This window comes from Elgaria multicarinata, chromosome 21, assembly GCF_023053635.1.
Source record: "Elgaria multicarinata webbii isolate HBS135686 ecotype San Diego chromosome 21, rElgMul1.1.pri, whole genome shotgun sequence".
In the NCBI taxonomy this organism is placed as follows: domain Eukaryota; kingdom Metazoa; phylum Chordata; class Lepidosauria; order Squamata; family Anguidae; genus Elgaria; species Elgaria multicarinata.
In genome coordinates, this window is record NC_086191.1 from 4,920,360 (window position 1) to 4,945,294 (window position 24,935).

General features: G+C 49.2%; 3 protein-coding genes across 4 annotated transcripts in view; 1 reads left to right on the forward strand and 2 right to left on the reverse strand.

Moving 5' to 3' along the window:
* The window catches only part of PSMD4 (proteasome 26S subunit ubiquitin receptor, non-ATPase 4), a 331,723-nt gene that overhangs the window by 292,960 nt on the left and 13,828 nt on the right, over positions 1-24,935 (reverse strand). The gene's annotated exons all lie outside the window — the stretch shown is intronic.
* Positions 1-24,935, reverse strand: part of BNIPL (BCL2 interacting protein like) — a 276,141-nt gene that overhangs the window by 65,246 nt on the left and 185,960 nt on the right. The gene's annotated exons all lie outside the window — the stretch shown is intronic.
* SEMA6C (semaphorin 6C) overlaps positions 1-24,935 on the forward strand; it is a 117,037-nt gene that overhangs the window by 43,216 nt on the left and 48,886 nt on the right. For both annotated transcript variants that reach the window (XM_063145715.1, XM_063145716.1), the window contains exon 2: positions 24,727-24,904. In XM_063145715.1, coding sequence (XP_063001785.1) covers positions 24,805-24,904 — 100 coding nt within the window. In that variant the 5' untranslated portion in view covers positions 24,727-24,804. The remainder of the gene's footprint in view (positions 1-24,726; positions 24,905-24,935) is intronic.

Sequence of the window (24,935 nt, forward strand, 5' to 3'; positions counted from 1 at the left end):
GGGTGAGTTTGGAAGGAGCTGGGTGGGTGGGGTGGTTCAGAGGACGGAGCTATGATGTAGGGTGGATAGAAAAGAGATGGACCCCAGCCTCCCCATTTCAATGTATCCAACCAAATCAGGGCTGTTGAAACTCTTTCGCCCCCAGAGCCAAATTCAGCTCAACGTTTTCTGTTTAGAACGAGCGCCCAACAGAGCAGGCAAACTCTGCCTCTGAACGCCTGGGTTTCAGCGCCATTTAGGTCAGGGGAAACTAGTCCCGTATTTTTCAAGGTTTACGTCATTTGAGGTGATTTCCTCCTCTTCATGAGGACTAGAAGCGTCCTCGATTTAAACAAGTGGTTTCAAAGATCCCAAACAAGAAAAGCCACGTATCACATGCTCAGGTAAAATACCAGCCAGTTTCTAACCCGAGCTACATCCCCACACACCCTACACCCAAACACACGGTTCAATTATTCTGACACTCTATTGTTTTCCCAAACCAGTTCGTTCTCTCTCTCTCTCTCTCTCTCTCTCTCTCTCTTTGCCTCGGCTTTCTGGGAAGCCAACGAGACAGCTGGAGCAGTCGCTAAAATTAGCCCGTTCATCGCTCAGAGGCGCCGGAATATAATGTGGAGTTGATGAGAAGTAATATATTAAATTTACATTGAAGATGGCCCTGGGTTAGGACTGGATTGGCGTGTAGGGGGGGGGGGGGCTGCAGATTTTTAATTGGCATAATATTTCATTTAATTACATTGTCTAATTTCGGAGACCACGTCGTTCACAAGGCCCTTAAATGTTAATGTGCAAGAGAAGCTCTGTGCCCTTGTCCACCCCCATAGTGTGGCCTGTTATCCCTTCGCTGATCAATTTGATGACAAGGTTTTTTTTAACCCCTTAGTGGGTAGCAAGCAAAAATGGTTTTAAGCTCGCTGGGGCACATTTTGTTAGCACAAGCCGATCACGAGAGTAGAATCATAGAATCATAGAATAGCAGAGTTGGGAGGGGCCTACAAGGCCATCGAGTCCAACCCCTTGCATGGCTCCAGTGACTTGAACGCAGAGTTGCCAACTTTTATACCAGGACTTGCTCCTCCGCTTGATGAGCATGGGTGATTTGCAGACCTTGGCGTCCGATCACACGCGGGCTTCCGTCCCTAACTTGACCAAACTCCCACCGCCGTTTTCTGCATATCGAGTTGGAGGTGTAGGAGCTAGATATGGGTTTGGGGTCAGTTGGCAACCCTGCTTGTGCTAGGAACCAAACTGAGGTTCCCTTTACCCTCCTTTTTTCCAAGCTAAACCATTCCAGTTGGTGTAACCTTCCCTCCAGCCCCTGAATCATTTGAGTTGCCTTTTTCTGCACTTTTTCCAGCTCTACAATATCTATTTTTAGGGGTGGTGACCAGAACCCAACACATTATTCAAAGTGTGGTCGCAACACAGATTTGTACAAAAGCAGTACGATACTGGCAGTTTTATTCTCAATTCTTTTTCTTTTCGTGCCTGACATGGAGTTCGCCTTCTTTACAGCGGCCGCACGCTGGGCAGGCATTTTCATCGAGCTGCCCACCACAACCCCAAGATCCTTTTCTTGTTCGGTCACCACCAGCTCAGATCCCATCAGGTTGTACTTGAAGATGGGTTTTTTTGCCCCAACGTGCAACACTTTACACTTGAACCGCATCTGCCATTTGGACGCCCATTTTCCCAGTTTGGAGAGTTTCCTTTGGAGCTCTTCACAATCCCTTTTTTTGTTTCGTTTTAAGCACTTTAAATAACTTGGTGTCGTCAGCAAACTTACAGAGTGCAGACAAGGCAACTGTGCGCTTTCCTTATGCTCAGGAGCCTCTGCTTCTCTGTAATGAATGCACCAGCTCGAGCTCGATAGCAGAGAACGGGTTGGAGGATGCTGGGCCCTTGAGTCCCATGATCCACTCACCAAACTTCTACAATAAGAAACAGAGCTGTATTTATTTTATGATTTCACCGTCGAACCACTCCGGGTAGACCTGGACGTGGGCCGCAAATTCAGCATCCTGCAAATCTCTGTCTTTTCTCTCTCTGTGTGTCTCTTTCTCTTATAAGTCACTAGTCCTTATGGCTGTGGAGAAAGGCTTGACAGGGCAACAGCATGGGGAAAAGTAGTAGCACATTGCAACTCAGGAGCAGAACTGACATGTGAATTATTCCCCCCCCCCACATAGCATTGTATTCATCTACGTGGCGACCAATTCACCAAAATCAAGTAGGGTCTGGGTGGAATGATGGGTGAGACGTGGGTTCGAATCCCGTTCAGGAAGTTAGCCAGCTAGCCCTGGCCTAGTCAAGATCTCTCCCCACCCACTCCACCAGCCTGCCCCTCTGAGTTGTCACGAGGAAAAAACGGGAAAGCAAAAAAGTGTCGCGGGAGGGTGAGATGAAAATGCCATAATAAACAAAGAGAAAGTGCCAATTTGCTTAATTTTAAGGCTGAGAAGGGGATGTGAAATGTTTCTTGAAACACTGGGGCCACAGCTAGACCTAAGGTTTATCGTGGGATCATCCAGGGTTCGCCCCTGCCTGAGCACTGGATCCCCTGTGCGGCACCTAGATGAACAGGTTTGACCCCTGGACGATCCAGGGATAAACTTTAGATCTAGCTATGGCCCCAGTTTGCTTTCTTTGCTAATACTGCTGCATTTCTTGAAACAATTTAACAGCATTCTGTGGCGTTTCGGAAGCCCTCAACTCCGTCAACACCGGGGAGGGGACGGAACCCCCCCAAAGAGCCCCCCTGCTTTTGTCCCCCCCTCCTCAAATTGCCATGCCCCCCCATCACAACTTCACCGCCTCCGAAGGAGCGGCCATTTTGTTTCCGCCCAACGCAATTTCTTTATACGGTTTGATCGGGAAGGAAAGAGCTCCGTTGAAAAGCCAAAGGGAAAAGTTGAAGTGCAACGTTGACGTCGGCTGACCTGAGATGACCCGCCGGGTTAGAACCCGGTAATGGGATTTGACGAGCGTCGTAAAACCGCCATGTTGTTCCCTTGGCGACCGGCCTGGCTCGGCGACGCCAGGCCTCCGTCGGCCGCCCACCGCAAACTCTTTCCGTCATGCCGGCTTGTTAATGGCTTTAAACTCGGGGGCGGATTCCGCCTTTAAAAAGAACCTTCCATGTTCACTCCCCAGACTGAAAGACATCTTTTTAAGTGGCAGCCGGTGCCAATTTGAAGCTGACACAAATTACCGCCGAGGGGCCCCCTCTCCGCTTGGTTGACATTCCGTGAAGCTATACTTAATCGTCTTCTGTCTCTCGGCGTTGCGCACGGCGGAGGCGGAGGGTCCTCCCGAGCGCGTGCTGTGCTGGGCCCAAGGATCTTGCGCCAAATGATGAGTAGCCAGGCTGTCATTCAGGGAGCGGTGTGTGTACGTGTGTGCACGCTGGTGAAATCCACACGTTTATTGCAACATCCATCATTCCCTCTAATTACGAACTCCGGGAGTGAGCGCCGATGGTTTTGCAATAGGGGGTCGCTGTGAAAGGAGAGGGAGGCACGCTTGGGAGGTTTTCAGAGTGCAACCTCCCTTTGCAAAAAAAACCCTAAGGGGTAATCCAGCCCCCACAAAAAGGGACAGGCCAATGTGGATTTTGGCTCTCACCGGGCGCAAAAAGGTGAGTGTCACACAGAGTAGCTTAGCGGGCTGGAACCCTGTTTGGGAGGTTACCGGTTGTAGAGGCAAGCGAGATGGGAGGTTTTTTTTAAAAAGGAGCAGTTATAGGCATATGAGTAGTTAGTAGAGGGAGGGACGGATGATTGTAGATGCCTTGCCAAATGAATTAGGGCTGTGCTCCGCTTTGCTTTGCGTCGGAGAAGCGATAGCGGAGCAGCCTGATTCGCTTCCGACAAAGGCAGAGGGTCGGGAGGGCTGTGGATCGAGGCGAAGCAGTCTGCCTCAATCCGGAGCTCCGGACGCAGGTAAGTGAGGGGAGGGGGACTCACTTGGTGCTGGTGCAGTCTGTGCGGTGATGGAGCCAGGTAAGGGGGCAGGGGGGAGAGGGGGGAGGGGCTTACCTGTGTTTGTCGCAGGCTTCAATTGAGGCCCCGGCTTCAAGCTGGAAGAGGCCGCGGCCTTCTCTTCTGGCTTGAAGCCAGGGCCTCAAATGAAGCCCGCGACGGACTGCAACGGACACAGGTAAGGGGGCAGGGGGGAGTTGGGCTTACCTGGCCCCGCCACCGCCATCCATGCGGCGACAGAGGTGGAGCCAGGTAAGGAGGGAGGGGGGGCTTACCTGCCTCCATTGCAGGCTTCAACTGAGGCCTGGCCCTCAGTTGAAGCCCGCAATAGAGGCAGGTAAAGGGGTGGGGGAGAGTTTCGCTTACCTGGCTCCACCGCCGCAGTCCATGCGGTGGTGGCGGACCCAGGTAAGGGAGCAGGGGGGAGGGGGGCTTACCTGCCTCCGTCGTGGTCTGTCATGGGCTTCATTTGAGGTCCCGGCTTGAAGCTGGAAGAGGCCGCGGCCTTCTCTTCCAGCTTCAACCGGGGCCTCAATTGAAGCCCGTGACGGACCACGACGGAGGCAGGTAAGGGGCAGGGGGGGGGGTTGGCTTACCTGGTGGTGCCATCGGCACCGCCATCCATACGGTGAAGGCGGCAGAGCCGGATCTTGCTCCACAGAATGGAGCGGGGGACAGGCGGATCGAGCCGAAGCAGTTCGGGCCCGATCCGGAAGTTCCAGATGTTGGCCACGAAGCGGTTCGGGGGTGTGTGTGTGTCCGTGCACAGCCCTAAAATGAACGCTGGCAGCCTCTGCGAAGCGCTGATGTCTAGAACTTTGCAGTTTGGGGATTAAACGGTCAGTGCAGGGAATGGACACAGCCCGGGCCCTAATGACTTGGTTCCATGGTCCTTTAAAGCAGGAAATGTATTCACATAGTTTGCAACGTTCGGAGGTGTGCATAGCTCATTTCATCAGGGTGTGTGCCTTAAAGGCTGCGATGGGAGCAGAGGAGGGAAAGGCTTGCTTTCTCTCCCCCCCAGACCCCAATTGGAGCAATTGGGGGACTAGAAACCATGCTTTCTGGGGCCTCCAGAAGTGCATAGTTCCCCCGGGGATGCTAATGTTCGCCACACTTTCCCGCCCTCCTTAACAGCCCCAATTCAAGCAGTGGGGGGGTGCAGGAAAATAGAGATGGCACCGGGAAATTAGGTTGTGCCTGGGCACACCCTGTGTGCACGCCGATGGCAACGTTTATATCATTTTGGGATATTTCTCTGCCACCACCACGACCACCACCTCCTCCCAAAATGCATGAGGACTAGAAGCCTCCTCGAACTTAAATCCGAGCTGTAGAAGCCTCCAGAACGAGCGCTTCGGAGTTTCTTAGCTAGCGGTGTTCTCCGATCGACGGAGCCAATCTCACGATGGCACGCTGCTGCTTTTGCTCGGAGCTCTAGGGGGAGAAATCCGAGGGGGAGAGGAAGAAAACGATAAAACCGAGGACGCTGGTGTGATGCTCCCTCCAGCCCCCACTGGCTAAAGCCAGAGGGGAAAAAATAGCAGTTCTGAATCTTACTGGATGACGGTTGGTAATATGTGGGAGAGACAGTAAGACTCCAGTAATGAGTTTTTGATACCAGGATTGCGCTGGGTGTGAGGTTGGAGTCGTGTGTGTGTGAGAGCTTGCATCAGTCTTTACCGGAGACTCCAGCCAATCACAATCAAATGCCAAATTTGCAGTGGTCCTCAGCAAGAGGACTCTTAAAGCCCCTCCAGTCTTTCCTTCTAACCGCCCCCTCCCCAAGTATCTTCAGTGGGTGTGTTCTGCTTTCCCCCACAGCAAAGAGGACGAGGGTGGTGGTCGCAAAGACCTGTTTCCCATGGGGTCGTCTGCTTGGCCACGGTGGGAACAGAATGCCGGACTAGGCGGGCCTTTGTCCTGGCTCGGGTTCGTTTGGCCGACGGTGCCCAGGATGGCAACTTTGCCAAGCTGCTGAAGCAACTCCACCAGCGGTCTCTCCTTGACACCTTTGGTTTTGGTGGCTGCTTCCCTCGCAGCTGCGGGAAAGTGCCCTCCAGAGGGAAATACCCACGGCGAGATCCTTATTCCACAACTCCAGGGATGACTCCTCTATGTCTCTCCCAAAGTTTTTGCTTCTGTCTGTGGACTTCCTCTGCTTGTAGTGGCCCTGTAGGACCAGATTGACTCGTTCGGTCGAGCATCCGCAATGAACAAATATTCCTCGCCCCCTGAGAAGTCCACATCCAGCAAATGAAGGTGACAGGCATGTTGTAGCCCTGCTGAAAGATGACTTAATATACATATATTCCTCTTCCTTCCACAGCCCTCTTTCCTTATGCATCATGCTTTTTCTTCTTCTTTTTTTTAAGATTATACACCTACAGCTAGCTTCCATGGTGATCACCATTAATAGGGCGCCTTCCTCGCCTCCGTCACCATGACTGTGTCTAACCTCCTTTTCAACCTACCTGAGCCAGTGGCAGCGAGTTCCACAGGCTAATTACAACACACACAACACGTAAGGATCGGAGTAAGGTGCCCCTCTGTTGCGCTCAGGCCTGTGGGTTAAATCTGGCATTCGTGAGTTCCCAGTTTGGCCCACCTGAGCTGTCCCGATGGCCACATCTTCTTCTTCTAGCCTTGTTTCCTTTTCTGTTGAATGGTTTCCTGACCTTTTGTACTCCCCCCCCCCCAATTCTAAACCATTGAAATGCATTTGCCAAGGTTTAGTTTTACTACAAGCAAGAAGGATCTTGGAATTGTTGTCGATCACAAGCTGAATGTGAGCCAACAGCGTGATGTGGCTGCAAGAAAGGCAAATGCTATTTTGGGCTGCATTAATAGAGGTATAGCTTCCAAATCACGTGAGGTACTGGTTCTTCTCTATTTGGAACTGGTTAGACCTTATCTTGAACACTGTGTCCAGTTCTGGGCACCACACTTCAAGAAGGATGCAGACAAGCTGGAGCGTGTTCAGAGGAGGGCAACCAGGATGATCAGGGGTCTGGAAAGAAAGCCCTATGAGGAGAGACTGAAAGAACTGGGCATGTTTAGCCTGGAGAAGAGAAGATGGAGGGGAGACATGATAGCACTCTTCAAATACTTAAAAGGTTGTCACACACAGGAGGGCCAGGATCTCTTCTCGATCCTCCCAGAGTGCAGGACACGGAATAACAGGCTCAAGTGACAGGAAGCCAGATTCCAGCTGGACATCAGGAAAAACATCCTGACTGTTAGAGCAGTACGACAATGGAACCAATGACTTAGGGAGGCTGTGGGCTCTCTCACACTAGAGGCCTTCAAGAGGTAGCCGGACAGCCATCTGTCAGGAATGCTTTAAGGTGGATTCCTGCATTGAGCCTGGGGTTGGACTCAATGGCCTTGTAGGCCCCTTCCAACTCTGCTCTATGATTCTAGTTAGAGCTTTAAGTGCCTGTGTTTTTGGCCACGCCCCTTTTGCCTTCAGCCCCACCCACCACTGGAATGAAGGCCAGTCCGTCCCTCACACTGAAAGAAGTCCAGTGCTCCTCCTGTGGGTCGCGGAATATTCTTGGATTCTTCTGGAACCTTCTTAGCGGGGGCCTCAATTGCTTGGTAGATGGCGGGAATCTTGGGCGATCTCTCGAATTGGCACTGTGCAATCTTTCAACCCGCCCCAAGCCACCCGTGGTTGAGGCTTCAAGCTGGCATCAAAAGTGGAGCCGCTCCGATGGCCTCCGACTGATTTGTGCGGGAAGTGACGACGGGCCCTGTTTATTATTTTATTTTATTTTATTTATTATGTTTCTATACCGCCCCATAGCCGAAGCTCTCTGGGCGGTTTACAAAAGAATACCGTCTACGTAACGACATACTGGCTTTCCCCAATCTCGTGCCTTCTGTGCTGGTTGGGGGTTGATGGGAATTGCAGTCCGAAACATCCAGAGGGCAACAGATGTGATCTCCGTTGTGTCTTTCGTAGCCGCCCGTCCCATTCCGTCTCCTTTCCCCGTTTGAGCCGCGCCCGGGCCCCAGGCCCGCTCTGTAATTAAAAGCGACCATCTTTACACGGCTGAGGTGCTGCTGGTGGCGAGGTGGTAATTAACTCTGCTAACGATGCATACGCTGGCTTGGGAACATCCTCTCGAACAATATGGTAGGCGCGGAAGAGATTAGTTAAATCGGAGGAGGAAGGCCGGGATGGGGAAGGGAGTTGGGGAGAGATATTCTCTTGCATGGGGAGCACTTTGAGGTGCGGAGATGAAGGCTTTTGGACCTACACTTCCATAAAGTGCATTAGGCGTGATAAGAAAAGGAATCGAGAATAAAATGACCAGTATCGTACTGCCCTTATACAAATCTGTGGTGCGGCCGCACTTAGAATACTGTTTACAGTTCTGGTCACCACTCCTAAAAAAAAAGGGGATATTATAGATCTGGAAAAAGGGAAGAAAGGGACAACTGAAATTATTAAGGGGCTGGAGCATCTCCCCATATGAGGGAAGGTGACAACATCTGGGATTGTTTAGCTTGGGGAAAAGGAGGCTAAGGGGAGACATGACAGAAGTGTACAAAAATGGTATGGAGAATGTGGATCGGGAGACATTTTTCTCCCTCTCTCAAAATACTAGAACCCAAAGGGGTCGTCCCATGAAGCTGAAGAGTGGGAGATCCAGGACAAATAAAAGGAAGGACTTCTTCACACAGCACATAGTTAAATTATGGAACTCACTACCACAAGATGTGGTGATGGCCATCAATTTGGATGGCTTCAAAAGGGGGTTGGATAAATTCCAGGAGGCAAAGGCTATCCATGGCTACTAGCCCTGATGGTTGTGGGCTGCCTCCAGTATTCGAGGCAGGAAGCCTGTGTGCACCAGTTGCTGGGGAACATGGGTGGGAGGGTGCTGTTGCACTCATGTCCTGCTTGTGGGTCCCTGGTCGGCAGCTGTTTGGCCTCTGTGTGAACTGAGTGCTGGACTTGATGGAACCTCAGTCTGATGCCGGAGGGCTCTCCTGATGTTCTTATCCCATACATAATTTGGAAATATAAAATGCAACAGCGGAGGGAGTAGTGATAGTATGACCATCCATCAAACTCTAAAACCACGCCCACTGACAGGTGCTCCTCCCCCCTTTAGGACCGGCTATGGAGGCACATCTGGTCTTAAAGGGGGAGGGGCACCTGTCAATGGGCGTGGTTTTAGAGTTTGATAGATGGTCATACTATTACTACAGGAGGGGATATTAAAGAATTCGTTCTGTTTAGGAAACAAAACTGGATCATTTTGGATCTCAAAGTCAGGAGCTGAGACTGGAGGGATCAGAGGAAGAAAATTTTGAATGCAGCCCTGAACTTTGCCCAGGAATGCACGGTTAAGAACACCATCTCTCCATCAGGTTGGACGCAAGAGAGGGATGCGTTCTTGACGGCTGCTCCTCAGCTTTCATGTTCACTTCTCCTGGAGGTTCTTCAAAGTTTGAGCCTGTGCAGCTTCTGGGAGCGAAAACAGATTTTCAGCAGCCAGGGCTGAGATGGAATCATTTTCCTATCATTGTTCCCACTGCAGCCTTTGGATCATGCTGAAACTCCTGGTGCAATGTGAAGATCCGAATGCAGCTCTCTGCTGGATTTCACACTCCCAAACGTTTCGGACACAGTTCACAGCTCAAACCATGTGCCAAAACATGTTTTGAAATGTGCATTTGTGCCGATTTTGAGGGGGGGGAATGCAGATTTAAATATGACGTTCTGTCGTGCTGGATTAAACCACAAATTAATGCAGAAACAGGACTAATGGACTTATAGGCACTCACACAAGTGACATGGTTTGAAAATATCGTTCTCTTTATATAAAAGACTTCTCAATTCAACCAAAAGTTTTCCTTTATGAACTTTTCCTGCAGTGTTTGCTTCATCTACTTGATCTTTCTTGTACTTTTTCTCCAAGGCTCATGATTTCCCCTACCCAGGGGCCCTGTGAGAGAAACTGGTTAAGCACTCTAACCATTACACCACCCTGCCTCTCGCACCAGCCCTTGATGGACTCCACAAATTGTGCGCTATTCAAAGGAAGCGGCTCCCTACACACGTAAAGGAAAACGCTTCTTGGGACCCGAATGTGGCTTTCTGCGGGCGTTATATTTTTCCACCTGGAAAAATAAAATAAATCCCCCTCTCAAATTCTTCAGGATGCTGCCGCGGGAGCTACTTGAACGTTGGCTCGTGTCTCTCTGGCTCTGAATGATCAGCGTCTGTCACCACGGCAGGGCTTGTGTGTGCGTTCCGAGTTCGGGTCCTGTGCCACGCTGCAAGCGGATGAGATTCCAGGAGAAAACACTCCGCCAAACGCCTGAGTCGCAGTTGTATTTATAGCGTCAACGCACTCCTCTTCGACAGATGGTTGTGGAAGAACTGTCATTTTAGCAGTTTCTCGCTCTAACACAGGTCTATCCTTTCTCCACTGTTTGTGTCCCCTCCCTTTCGGTTCCTGTGACGTTGTCTTTTTTTGTTTTGTTTTGAAAAATCCAGGCGCAGAAGTCTCCCAAGGAAATGGCATTTTAAACAACCGGGCCCCACTGATTTGCTGCCTGTTTCACCCTGTGGAAAAGCTGCCAAATCCCATAAAACTCACCAAAGCCACCAAATAAATTAAGCATGCAAGCCTATGTATGTTTAAATGGGGTGGGGGAGTGCTACAGCTCCCAGCATTCCCCAGCCAGCCATGCAGGGCTGTTTTCTGTCTAAACACGCAAAAAAAAATTGTGCCCCAAGTAAAGAAAATCCCACCGCCCCCACCAAATAAACTAAATAAAGTAAATCCCACTACACTCTTCCTGCCATCCTGTGCAGGTCCACCTGTCCAGGAATGGTGTTGGAGAAACACGAAAGCCCCCCTCTGGTTTGCGGGCCCCTGTCTGCCTCTGGGTGTGGCTTGACATGCACAAACAGCAACGGCGAAACTGTTAGCAGCATGCTCGCTCGAGTCCCGACAAAGACTCCATGCTGCAGCGCACAGGTCTGCAAAATATTGTGTCGCGTGACGGAAAGCTCAGAAGCACTGCCTCTGCGAGACATCTTGTGCCCCATCTGCTCCGATGTGATTTTTTTTTCTCTCCTCCTGTTTCTTCACAGTAAGAAACAAGTTTTAATTAAGTGGAGGGTTGGCGGAGGTACAGAGGGGAGGGAGAAGAGCAATCCCCCCCACACACACCCCTTCTTCATGGAGTGCACACTTTCTCATTTTATCTTCTGCGAAGTGGGTACTGTGTGAAATATAGTAGGGCTTGGCCGGTGTTCCGTGGACAGCTAGGCTAGACGGACCCTTGGTTTGATCCAGCACAGAGCTTCTTCTGTTTTTCTGTTCTTAGGACTATAGGCAGGCCCTGTAGTAGAAATGTGGAAGGCAACTGTTCTTTCGAGGGGTTTGGTGGTGTACCATAAGTTGCTCTTTCCCAGGTCTAGACTTCCCGTTGTGCCTCTTGCTTTCGGTGGTTCGCTCGTCTTCGTCTTCCCAGGGTCAGTTATGTGTTTGGGACTGAACTACTTGAGAGGCTACGTGATAAGACCCTGCGAAGTCTCAAATTAGACCACTTTTTGTGAAAGTAGCCAGGATTGATCCATCTCTGTTGGCTGTATCCCACTTGCTTCAATTCCAGGATAGGGGTGGGATTGATATGAGCGTAATGGTGACTATGAATCCCTGAGATGCTCCCAGGTGAGGATTTCAGTGCAGGGTAATCCTGAAAGGCTCAGGGGCTGCCATTGGACAGAGCCGGCCCTATCACGAGGCAAGGTGAGGCAGTTGCCTCTGGCAGCAAATTTGAGGTGTCGTAAGGGGGGCAGCAAATTGTTATTATTATTATTATTATTATTATTATTATTATTATTATTTATTTATATAGCACCATCAGAGTACATGGTGCTGTACAGAGTAAAACAGTAAATAGCAAGACCCTGCCGCATACCTTGTCGTTGTTATATTTCTGTTTCCCTGGACGGGGAGAAGTGCTGATGGCATTTTCTGCTACACGTTCAGAGGAGGGCAACCAGGATGATCAGGGGTCTGGAAACAAGGCCCTATGAAGAGAGACTGAAAGAACTGGGCATGTTTAGCCTGGAGAAGAGAAGATTGAGGGGAGACATGAGAGCACTCTTCAAATACTCTTCTCCATCACCCCAGAATGCAGGACACGGAATAATGGGCTGAAGTGACAGGAAGCCAGATTTTAGCTGGACATCAGGAAAAACGTCCTGACTGTTAGAGCAGTATGACAACGGAACCCATGACTTAGGGAAGTGGTGGACTCTCCCACACTTGAGGCCTTCAAGAGGCGGCTGGACAGCCATCTGCCAGGGATGCTTTAAGGTGGATTCCTGCACTGAGCAGGGGGTTGGACTCGATGGCCTTATAGGCCCCTTCCAACTCCACTATTCTATGATTCCCCACTTACCTGGCTCTGCCGCTGTTGCTCTGCCGTATGGACCGCGGCAGCAGCGGACGGGGTAGCCAGGTAACCTCCCCTCCCTACTCACCTGGCTCCAAAGCTTCGGAACAGTCCGAATCGCTTCGGTCCGATCCGGATACCCCCCCCCCCCCGATCCGATCGCAAACTGGGCTTAGGAGGTCCGGATCAGCCTGCTCCGCTTTGGATTTGGGGATCCGTAACGGAGCAGAGCACACCCATACTATGCACCTTGACTTGGCTGGGTGGGTGGAGGGCACCGTTTGGTGCTCTGCTTCAGGCAGCAAAATGTCTTAGGCTCGCCCTGACTTTGGAGGCACATCCGTTGCCATAGTTTGATTGCATCCCCCCGGCAACTTATAATCTTGTGCTTTAGTGCTTTCTTCTGCTTTGTTAATCTCTTCCTGCTTAATAAACATCTTTAGCTTTCGCCCATTAGTGCGTTTATAGTTTCTGAATCCTCAAACGCACGGTTGCCTCTCAGCTACACAGGCCCTCTGGGAGGCCATCTTGAGAGTCTCGCGATAGAGGAAGCCCAAAGGCGAAGCAGTGGAACATGGGCTTTCGGAGCTCAGCCAGTGGGATTGACAACACCCAAAGCTTCATGGGTAATAGAGCCGCTTACAGGTTGCCCGAAAAGGGGACACAGCGTTGCGTACACTTTGTACATGCTGATAAGTAGAGATCGCCCTTCCTTGACCCAGGCGCCATCTGGTTGTGTCAGAATACATCTCCCATTATCCCCAGCCAGCATCAGAGATGTAGTCCAGCAGATTTAGAGGATGCCAAGTTGGGGAACGCTGGTATAGAGGATGCAAATTTATGTTGTGTTGTTGTTTGGATGGAAACGCAGTTGCTCTCACCCTGGGTTGGGGGAGGTGTGTGCCAGGTGACCCATGCCTTTTGTCTGTTCGGCCTTCCCACCCAGGTGCACTGGGGATGGGCATCTTAAAGGCCCCTACTCTGCTTTATTTATAGAATCATAGAATCATAGAATAGTAGAGTTGGAAGGGGCCTATAAGGCCATCGAGTCCACCCCCCTGCTCAATGCAGGAATCCACCCTAAAGCATCCCCGACAGATGGGTTGTCCAGATGCCTCTTGAAGGCCTCTAGTGTGGGAGAGCCCACAACCTCCCTAGGTAACCGATTCCATTGTCATACTGCTCTAACAGTCAGGAAGTTTTTCCTGATGTCCAGCTAGAATCTGGCTTCCTTTAACTTGAGCCCGTTATTCCGTGTCCTGCACTCTGGGGGGATCGAGAAGAGATGCTGGCCCTCCTCTGTGTGACAACCTTTTAAGTATTTGAAGAGTGCTCTCATGTCTTCCCTCAGCCTTCTCTTCTCCAGGCTAAACATGCCCAGTTCTTTCAGTCTCTCCTCATAGGGCTTGATTGATTGATTGATTGATTATATTTTTAATCCCCCAATAGCCAAGGTTCTCTGGGTGGATTGCAAACATTAAAATGACAAAAACACTGTACAAACAGTTAAAAATATATAATACAAATAGAAAACAGAACAACAAACAGCGAAGTGCTCAATAAAACATTATTATTATTATTATTATTATTATTATTATTATTATTATCTGCTTTTAACTTGATTCATGGTTTAATTTGTTTTTAGCTGTGTGTATTTATTGTTTTATATTGTATGATTTTATCTGAATGCCACCCTGAGATCCTAGTGATAGAAGGCGGGATACAAATGTATTATTATTATTATTATTATTATTATTATTATTATTATTTCTGTCGGCCTCTCCTTGACAAAATTGTTGGGGTTTTCGACCAGAATTTTGTTTTAATTGCACGAATTTGCAATTGCACGGTTTCGCATTTGCGCAACTTTGCAGTAGAATTTTTGCGCCGTTGCGCAGAATGCACCAGTTTGTATCAATTAGTGCAGATGAGCAGTGATGCGCATTAACTGCTATGCGCTTGCACTGATGTGCGTGTTTGCTAATGTGAATTAGTGCAAATCCCCCCCCAAAAAAGTGAAAACACGGTCTACGAGACCATGGAATTCGTGTGACTCAGAAGAAAACTGGTTTACTGCGGAATTCGCACATCAGATTCATAGAATTCTGAGTTCATTTGAATCTCTTGTGGATTTCTCTGACGTCTCTGGCTGGTGGTAAAAGCTTTGATCGAAATTAGGACGGTATTTTAGGCCCTGCCCCTTTTTGGCTTCAGACCCACCCGTCCTGGGAATGCGCCCCGCCCAAGAGTTTCGCCGAAGCGGATTTGACGTTAAAAGACCGTGTGCTTCAAAGTAGGCTCCTCCAATAAAGGACTGCCCTCCGTAAAATAGGACACCTTGCCACCCCCGTCCACCAGCCGAAAGTGTGGACACGCTCCGTGGGATGGTAACGTTGCCTCCGCGCAGACCCCATCTCTGCCTCTCACTTCCTTTACCGCAATGCTTTGGACAGCATCAATGTTAGTTCCTCTTCGAGTAAACCCGCTGAAACGAATGGGACATCAGTTACCTAGGGAGGTGGTGGGCTCTCCCACCCTAGAGGCCTCCAAGAGGCAGCTGGACAACCACCTGTCAGGGATGCTTTAAGGTGGATTCCTGCACTGAGCAGGGGGTTGGATTGGATGACCTTAGAGAACCCTTCCAACTCTGCTCTTCTTTGATTCTAGTTGTGACTGATGAAATTCCCATTCATTTCAATGGGTCTACTCTGAGTCGGACTAACGTTGCCTACTACCCTTTGAAATCTCTTTTCCTCCCCTCGGTATAAAAGATAAATATAGAATTATTATTAAATCTGACCACCAGCACCCCGGCTTGCCCTGATGTCTGGATTCTAATTATATACCAGCTGGAAAGTTCAATATAAGAAGTGTAAACAAATCCAGCGTCCGAGATCTTGTCACCTCGTCAGCGTCTTGGGAAATATATATATGTGTGTGTGTGTGTGCGTATTAAAAAAGTTTAAAATGCCCCCGACTTGTGAGTGCCACATTGAGAGATTAAGATGACTTCAAGCGAGTAGATCTCGGTAGAAATTAATTTTCAGGCTGTACGAGAGAAATGTGTGTATCAACAGCAGCAGCGGTGGAGGGAGGGAAGCCAGCGTTGGGTTGGCTGCGTTCCTGGCTTGTTGCTGCTTGCAAACTCATTTCTGTTGGTCGATTGTTAGCATGGAAACTGGGGGGGGGGGCGTTTCAGGGAGGGGGGAGCCAGAGGTGAAGTTAATTGCAAACGTGTTTGGCGGATTGGGTTGGAGGGGGGTGCCCGGGGAGGCGTTATTTCCCAGGCGAGGCTGGGAATGGGAGAACAAAAAGAACCCTTTCTCGTCCACCATGAGGACTAGGAGCATGCCTTCCCCCCACCCTCCGCTCAAGCCAAGAATCTCTTTCTTTCTCTCTCTGTCCAACCCTTGCTTGGCTTCTCCTCTCCTTGCAAAAACAGCAGAGCCTGGTTTTCTCCTGCCTTTGGCTTATCTCATAGAATCATAGAAAAGTAGAGTTGGAAGGAGCCTCTAAGGCCATCGAGTCCAACCCCCTGCTCAATGCAGGAATCCACCTTAAAGCATCCCTGACAGATGGTTGTCCAGCTGCCTCTTGAAGGCCTCTAGTATGGGAGAGCCCACAACCTCCCTAGGTAACTGGTTCCATTGCCGTACTGCTCTAACAGGGAGGAAGTTTTTCCTAATGTCCAGCCGGAATCTGGCTTCCTTTAACTTGAGCCTGTTATTCCGTGTCCTGCACTCTGGGAGGATCGAGAAGAGATCCTGGCCCTCCCCTGTGTGACCACCTTTTAAGTGTTTGAAGAGTGCTATCATGTCGCCCCTCAGTCTTCTCTTCTCCAGGCTAAACATGCCCAGATCTTTCAGTCTCTCCTTGTACGATTTTATTTCCAGACCCCTCCTCTGAACCCCCTCCTCAGTAAAATGCATTTCGGCGCACAGTTTCCCTGCTGCTGAATTTCATAGAATCATAGAATAGTAGGTCCATAAAGGCCTATAAAGCCATCGAGTCCAACCCCCTGCTCAATGCAGGAATCCACCCTAAAGCTTCCCTGACAGATGGTTGTCCAGCTGCCTCTTGAAGGCCTCCAGTGTGGGAGAGCCCACCACCTCCCTAGGTCACTGGTTCCATTGTCGTACTGCTCTAGCAGGAAGTTTTTCCTAATGTCCAGGCTTCCTGTAACTTGAGCCCATTATTCCGTGTCCTGCACTCTGGGAGGATCAAGCAGAGATCCTGGCCGTCCCCTGTGTGACAACCTTTTAAGTCTTTGAAGAGTGCTATCATGTCTCCCCTCCATCTTCTCTTCTCCAGGCTAAACATGCCCAGTTCTTTCAGTCTCTCCTCATAGGACTTTGTTTCCAGACCCCTGATCCTCCTGGTTGCCCTCCTCTGAACACGCTCCAGCTTGTCTGCATCCTTCTTGAATTATGGAGCCCAGAACTGGACGCAATACTCTAGATGAGGCCTAACCAGGGCCGAATAGAGAGGAACCAGCACCTCACGCGATTTGGAAGCTACACTTCTATTCATGCAGCCCAAAATAGCATTTGCCTTTCTTGCAGCCATATCGCACTGCCATAGCACTCCTGCCCTCCCTTCCCTGTCTAGGTGATCCTGTCTCCATAAATATCACACGGCTGTTTCATTGCCATCCATGGCAAAACCCCACATCCCCTTTCTGCTCCTTGGCTATTTATAAAAGCTGGCAACTTGCCCCCATCACTCTGGGCATTTTGCCCCGGCCCTACTGGCAGTTGAAATCTGCTGTGGTTTCTTCTCCCTCCAAGTTCCATCTGTGGGCCCTTCTTGCGTTTTCGTCCCATTTGCAAATTGGGCTGTCTTGATTTCACAGCAGCCTTGCGAGGTAGGCCTCCAGTCAGGATAAGCGGCTTGCCCGGGGCCGGCTGATGGATAGCTGAGTGCCATGAGAATTAAATGCTTTTTGGTTGTTCTGAACCCATCCAGGTTTGGGATGGGGGTTATAGAAAGCGGTGCTGGTAGTATTAATCTCAGCCCCTTGGTCTGCAGATATAGTGTTGCATTTGGGGGTCATTTGGACATGCGTTAATTAATCTCCCTAAATTTGAGTTCACTTCATTCAGCTTTCTTAATTCCTTTTCCACGGCCTCTGCTTTCTCCTTTGCATGGTGAATTCACTCCCAGGTGATATGGCAATAGAATAACCGTTTCAGGATTTAAAAAAACGGAGCAATATGTTGCCTTTAAAAAAATTCTGATCTTCGTTGATGTGCACGAGACGTAGCAAAGCCAAGGACGACAGGCCTCTGCCCCAAGGGGATGGCAATCTAGAGAGTGACTCCAGAGAGTCAACAGAAGAAGTCGGGGAGAAGTGGAGGCAGAGAGTAACCGGGGAGAGAAACTAAGAGGTCGGGTCAAAAGCTTAATTGAGAATAAAAAGTCCAGGCCGACGGGGCAGTAAGGCAGAAAGGGCGGAGTCATTTGAGGAAGTAGAGACTACAGACGGAGCTAAATGTGCGAAGATCACTTTTCTCCCCCTTCCTATCCGCCTTCATATCGCTCCGCAGATGTTTGCCAACTCCCACACCCCTGGTATGCTCTTGTGCCTTTAGCGGCTTACCCAAGGCAGTGAAGTGCTCCACTCTGGGTCAGGGGGAAATTGTGCCTATTAAATGCACCCTTCCCCAACTTGGTGATCTTCAGGGGAGTTGGACCACAGCTCCCATCATCCTCATCCCATCATCCTCATCCAGGAGGGAGTTATAGTCTGAAGCGTCCAGTTCTGGGCTCCACACTTCAAGAAGGACGCAGACAAGCTGGAGCGCGTTCAGAGGAGGGCAACCACGCTGATCAGGGGTCTGGAAACAAAGCCCTATGAGGAGAGACGGAAAGAACTGGGCATGTTTCGCCTGGAGAAGAGAAGATTGAGGGGAGACATGAGAGCACTCTTCAAATACTTGAAAGGTTGGCACACAGAGGAGGGCCAGGATCTCTTCTCAATCCTCCCAGAGTGCAGGACACGGAGTAACGGGCTCAAGTTAAAGGAAGCCAGATTCCAGCTGGACATCAGGAAAAACTTCCTGACTGTTAGAGCAGTACGACAATGGAACTGGTTACCTAGGGAGGTGGTGGGCTCTCCCACACTAGAGGCCTTTAAGAGGCAGCTGGACAACCATCTGTCAGGGATGCTTTGGCTATTGGGCGGTATAGAAATGTAATAAATAAATAAATAAATAAATAAATAAATAAATAAATAAATAAATAAAATGTAAGGTGGATTCCTGTATTGAGCAGGGGGTTGGACTCGATGGCCTTGTAGGCCCCTTCCAACTCTGCTATTCTATGATTCTATGACAGAGGACACCGGGTTATTTATAGATAGATAGATAGATAGATAGATAGATAGATAGATAGACTTTGTCTTTGCATGTGACTGTATAGCATTTTTTCTGGACTAACTGGAGTCACATCTGGGTCTTTGGCATCAAAACAATATTCCATCCCCCCTCCCTCGCCCTCCCCTCGTATCATCCCAAAGGATCCAAGGCTAAGCCAGGTAAACGTCGAAAAAGCGACAGCTGGTTCCCAAAGGAGGTCCAACCCACGTCACCAGGCCTCTATGCATCTTCCTTTGTGACGTGCTTACCGAGGAGGGGGGATAATTAGTACCAGGGGTGGGCAGAAACCAAATCTCCTCTGTTGGTGGCCGGAGGCTGCCTGTGTCTTTTAATTACTGTGAATTACAATTGTGTATGGCGCTATAACCGTGCTTCATCTGCTGGCTGGGAAAAAGTCTCTGCTCCCATGGAACTTACAGTCCCAAATATGACAAGCGGCAAGACAAGAGTCGAAAGGGACAAAGGACAGCAAACGTGCCCTTGGGGATGTACGGATTGTGTAAAATCCATTCCCGTCCGCGTTTCGTGGGTCGCCATGGACGGAATTGGATGTTTTTTCACGTTCCCGAATTTGCGCAAATTCTCATTCGGACTTGCGAAAATGCGCAAATCCCCCAGAATGCAAATGACACACACACCCTCAAATGTGCATTGTCGCGCTTTAAACTGTAGGCAAAATGTTCATTTTTGTTCAGTGGGTTTTTGTTTTGTTTTTACGTTTTTTTTCTGATACTAAATTTGCGCAAAATTTGGAAAGTGGGGAAAAAATGGTCCGCAAATCCGCGGACTCAGGAAAAGCTAGGCTGCTGTTGAATCCATGGTTCGGAGAACTCATTTGCTTTCGCTATGGAATTCTCCAACATCTGCAGTTGCAATGTCTTTTCCTTTTTCTTCTTCCTTGTCCTCCCCGCAACCATTATAACAATTTCTCCCCTCCCCCAAGCTAATTTATACAATGCATGATGCATAGTTGATTTTGTAGATCCGAGCTGTCTTGTCTGCCGACTTGAATGGCGCCCCAAATTCAACACCGGCATCCTGTGTTCGGGGTTATTTCCACATGGGACGGGGCCTTCTCTGCAGTGGCTCTAAACTTCTGGAACAAACTCCGCCATGCACCATCCTTGCAGGCTTTTAAGAAGGCCTTAAAAACATTTTATTTTGCCGTGGCCTTCCGATGATGATGATGATGATGGTGATGATAATAATATATTTATTTATTTGTTACCTGCCTCTCCCTCCGGATCGAGGGAGTACTGTTATTGCTACTAATGTTGTTCCTGATGGTTTTCTTGTTGGTTTTATTGCAGCCTTCCTCAACCTGGGGCGCTCCAGATGTGTTGGACTACAACTCCCAGAATGCCCCAGCCAGGCTGGGGCATTCTGGGAGGTGCAGTCCAACACATCTGGAGCGCCCCAGGTTGAGGAAGGCTGTTTTATTGCTTTTAGTTGCTATTTTATTGTGATCGTGGTTTTTTAAAATTTTCTTTTCATATTTTAACCGTTTTTATGGATTTTATTGTTGTGAGGCACTTCGTGGTGACTTCTGCCCTGAAAGGCGGCCACGAAATGTTTTAAATAAATAAATAAATTTCAAAACAAGTCCATTTCAATAAATAAATAAATGTAGAAATGTGCTTCAGTCGTGGGAGAAGAATGCATAGATTTCAAAACGAGTACATTTCAAAAAAGTGCATGTTTTGGGAACGTTTTAAAAACGTGCCGAATTGGACGTCCTGATCTCACCTTTGTGAAGAGCCTGTGTTAGGTGGCCGTAAGGCAAATTCACCTTCTCTCAGCCTCACCTTTACCCACCGGCAGAAATGGACGTCATTCTAGCCTGCCTTACAGGGTTGTTGTAAAGATTTCTGCGATGACGGGGAATGCTTTCTGAATGCAAAAACAATGTCAACACTCCCCTATCTCGTACGCCCAGAAAGCGCATAAAAAAATCTGTCAGAGTAAGCAAGACCCGTAATCCTTGGACATTAGATAACCTTCCCTTCCCAACACAGTACGAAAATAACCGCCCCATGCCCAGCATATATAAAGCTCATTTAGTCTATCGGAATATCACAGCCATTTATCTTCAACGATTTCTTCCCCTTTATACCATACCATGATTGATGCCTATTTGGAAAAAACAGTGCTGGATGTAAGACATTTTATAAATGCACTAGGAAATGTGAGACCTGTGATCCTCAGATATTGTGGGACTCCAACTCCCATCTTCCAGGGCCCTTGGCCATCTAGGCTGGGGCTTATGGGAGTTGGAGTCCAATGACACTTGGGAGGCCACACACACACCCCCGGCTATATGTAATAGGAACCTGATAGCTCCTATAAGTGCTAGCAATAATTACCCGGCGCTAACACTTTGGCTGGTTTTGTGCTAGAGTGTTGAACATTTTTAGCGGATGCTTTTCCTAACGTCGTCCTAGGGTCAGGATTCTTGTGAAGGGACTGTGATTCGGTCGTGGAGCCCCTCTTCGGGTTTTCCGTAGTCCCTGGTTGCTGTTTTTATGCCGGATGTTTTGTAATTCTGTTAACTTGATTTTGTTGATTTGTACTAGGGATGTGCTCCGCTTCTAATCGGACCATAGAAGCAGGAGCGGAGCGGGGGGCTTCGCCTGCCCTTAAGGCGGAGGCGAAGAGGATTGGGGGGCCGGCGGAGCGTGGCGAAGAGGATCGAGGTGAAGGCGGATCCTTCGCCTCGATCCGGAGCTCCGCCGGAAAGGTAAGTGGGGTTTACCAGGCCCTGCCGCTGTCCCCCCACCCTCCTCTCCCTTACCTGCCTCCGTCCGCGGTCCGTCAGCGTCTTCAATTGAGCCCGTGGTTCCAGCAGGGCCCGGTAACCCCTCCGCCCTCTTCTCCCTTACCTGCCTCCATCCGTGGTCCGTCAGCGTCTTCAATTTAGCCCGTGGTTCCAGCAGGAAGTCTGGGCCGCTTGCGGCCCAGACTTCCTGGTGGAACCGCGGGCTCAATTGAAGACGGCGACGGACCACGGACGGAGGCAGGTAAGGTCCCCCTCTCCCTTGGTCCCTTACCGGGCTCTGCCGCCGTCGCCGCATGGGCAGAGATGGCGGCAGGGCCCGGTAACCCCCCCTATGGGGGGGAACGGAGCTCCGATCCGGATCCGGAGCTCTGAGCGGAGCGGAGTGGGGGCGGGGCGGAGCGGCCCGATCCGAAAATGGCGGATCTGAAAGTGAAGCGGAGTGGGGGGTCCGTGCACACCCCTAATTTGTACTTCCTGCGCGTGGGTAGGGGTGTGTGTGTGTTTTCATTATTTTTGCATCTTCTCGGCTGAGCAACGCTGAGTAAAAGCAATCGAGCGGCAATGCACGTGCTGTAATAGTTGGAACTGCGTAAATGCGAACCCTTTTCTTCTCTCTTTTTGTTTTTGCGCTAGGAGCTGTACGTAGAAAGTGCTTCAAACGGTGCTATAAATGCTGCCCGTTCTTTAGCACTTCGGACATCATAAGTGCTTCATATGCACCGCCAAGGCTAATTGTTCCGTGCTTAACGTTGTACATAATTAGCACACCGCAAGGAGCGCTACGTAATGGTGCTTGGAGCTGTATGTAATTGGCGCTTGGTACAGATGGCAAAGACTAACAGTTGTTGAAAGCCCGAAGCTGTACATAGGAAGAGCTTCGTACCTGCCACAAAGGATCATTGTTTAGCACTTAGCTGTACCTAATAAGCGCTTCGTACGCACCGCAAGGACTAATGGTTTAGTGCTTGCAGCTGTACATAAGAATTTCCAAGCACTACGTACGGACGTCACACCTCCTATCGCCCTTGGGTTGTTTGCTTCCCGAAAGAAGACGGGACCAAGCAAACCTAAAGTTGGAGAAGAATCTTACAGGGATGCCCTCATTTCCATAAATCCTTGCTGTCTTCTTCTTCTTCTTCTTCTTCTTCTTCTTCTTCTTCTTCTTCTTCTTCTTCTTCTTCTTCTTCTTCTTCTTCTTCTTCTCCTCCTCCTCCTCCTCCTCCTCCTCCTCCTCCTCCTCCTCCTCCTCCTTTCTTCTCTTTTCCTCCTCTTCCTCCTCCTCCTCCTCCTCTTCCCTCTTCTTCTCCTCCTCCTTCTCCTCCTCCTTTTCCCTCTTCTCCTTCTTCTCTTCCTTCTCCTCCTCTTCCCTCTTCTCCTTCTCTTCCTCCTCCTCCTTCTTCTTCTCCTCCTCCTCCTTCTCCCTCTCCTCCTCCTCCTCCTTCTCCCTCTCCTCCTCCTCCTTTCATTCTGAAAATATTTTTTCTTTCTCTTTAGTTCTGGTTACAAAAGTCAGTTTTCAAAGGCAGCCCCACGTAGAACACATTGCTTACCACTCTTACATCCCTTGATCTCCCATTAACGGACCAAGTTTTCTTTCAGCCTTGTGGGAAAGGCAGCCTCATTTCCTTAGATCTACGATTGCCCTAGCCGTGTATATGCCGACGGAGGCATTCCTTTACAAATTCAACGAATTTCCTCCCAAAACCCTTCAAATTTGTCTTCATTTGGTTGTCCTTGCGCTATCCTTAACGTTTGCGTCAATTTCTCGAGGAGAGCGATCTGGCACCCGTTTTCGATACTAACCCGTTTACAACATCTGGCTATCAGCCATTGTGCCGCGTCGTACCCCCAGCTAACCTTTGGGTCTTCGAGCCTGTTCCCCCCGTTCCCCCAGACGTTTGTGAAACCCGAGATCCATCGGAGGTGCGGAAGGGAACTTCCAGGGAAATTCTATCCCTGATGCCAGTTGCTGTGTGCTGACCCTTGGCTGCGTAAAAGGCACAGGTGGGGCAGGAACGGACCGCAGGGAAGTGACACACACTGTTTACTTCTTAAATGAAGCAGTCGAGTAGTGAATATCACGATATTTATAGCGTTGGGTAGTGTGTTTATTCAGGTGCTGTCAATGAACTCTTGATGGCCATCTTTTCTTTGAAGGGGGAGCATGGAACAGTTTGAGGGGGTTTAATCGTAGCCACAGCTGCACCCCAGAAACTGTGGGTGGAACGCCTTTATCTGTTCTTGGTGCTACAGCTCCGAAGCGTTGCATTGAGAGCAGCTGAGCATGCACAGAGTGCCTTTTCCTCTTCCAGGCCTTACAGTAGTAGCCTGCCTGCCATGGTACACCTACAATTGGAGCATAAAGCCCACCCCCCACCCTGGATAGCTCAATTGTTTATCTCACTTGCAATATTTCGAGACTGTCTTCCAAAATCTAAAATCTCAGGGAGTGCGGTTTAAAGGTGTGATTTGTTTCCTACAGATGGAGTTTCCCAGCTGCTGTGATTTCTTACTATAATAATAATAATAAACCTTCTTTGAGATAAAGTTGGGTTGAATTGTTGTAAACTGCCCGGAGAGCTTCGGCTGTTCGTCAGTATAGAAACGAAATAATAATAATAATAATAATAATAATAATAATAATAATAATAATAATAATAATAATAATAGAATAAACAAACATATAAGTAATTCAAATAGAAAAACAAAAGAATGGGTTTTTTTTTTAATCCAAAACATACACAGCATAAATGGGAAGCAATCATCCCAAAAAGTCCAATGAAATAAAATGGTTTCCACTGGAAAGAGAATTCCGTCACTCCGGACCCACCACAGATAAGGCCCTGCTCTGGGCAGAAAGCAGCCTGATCTTGCTAAAAGAAGGATACCTGTAGCTTTTAGGAGGTTTGAAGGCCTCTTACATGTGCTTTCTTCCGCAAAACATAAAAGCGGGGCCTTATCAGTGGTGGCTTTGGAACACTGGGATTCTCTCCCGCAGGAAGAGGAACGTGGTCCTGAAAGGAGGCGAAGAAGTGGATTATCTCAGGGATGTCACAATGGAGTGGAATTTGGAACCTCGGATTTAGATAAAATAAAATAAAAGGAAATAAAGGAAGATGTAAAAATATTGCCCTCTTTCCTCTCTCTCTCTCTCTTCCAGGGAGCGCTGACAGAAGAATGTTTCGTTCCTAGGACGTGCTTGCCTCGGTTCCGGTCTCCTTCCAGGATCGTCCCGAGAATGCTCCTTTCTTTTCTCCCTCCTGTTCTTTTTTTCTTCTTGGCGTCTGCAGCTTCCTTTCCGAAGGACTTGACTCCGCTTAATACTGTCAGCGTGGCAGGTGAGTGCAACCCGGTATTCTTGGAGGGCGG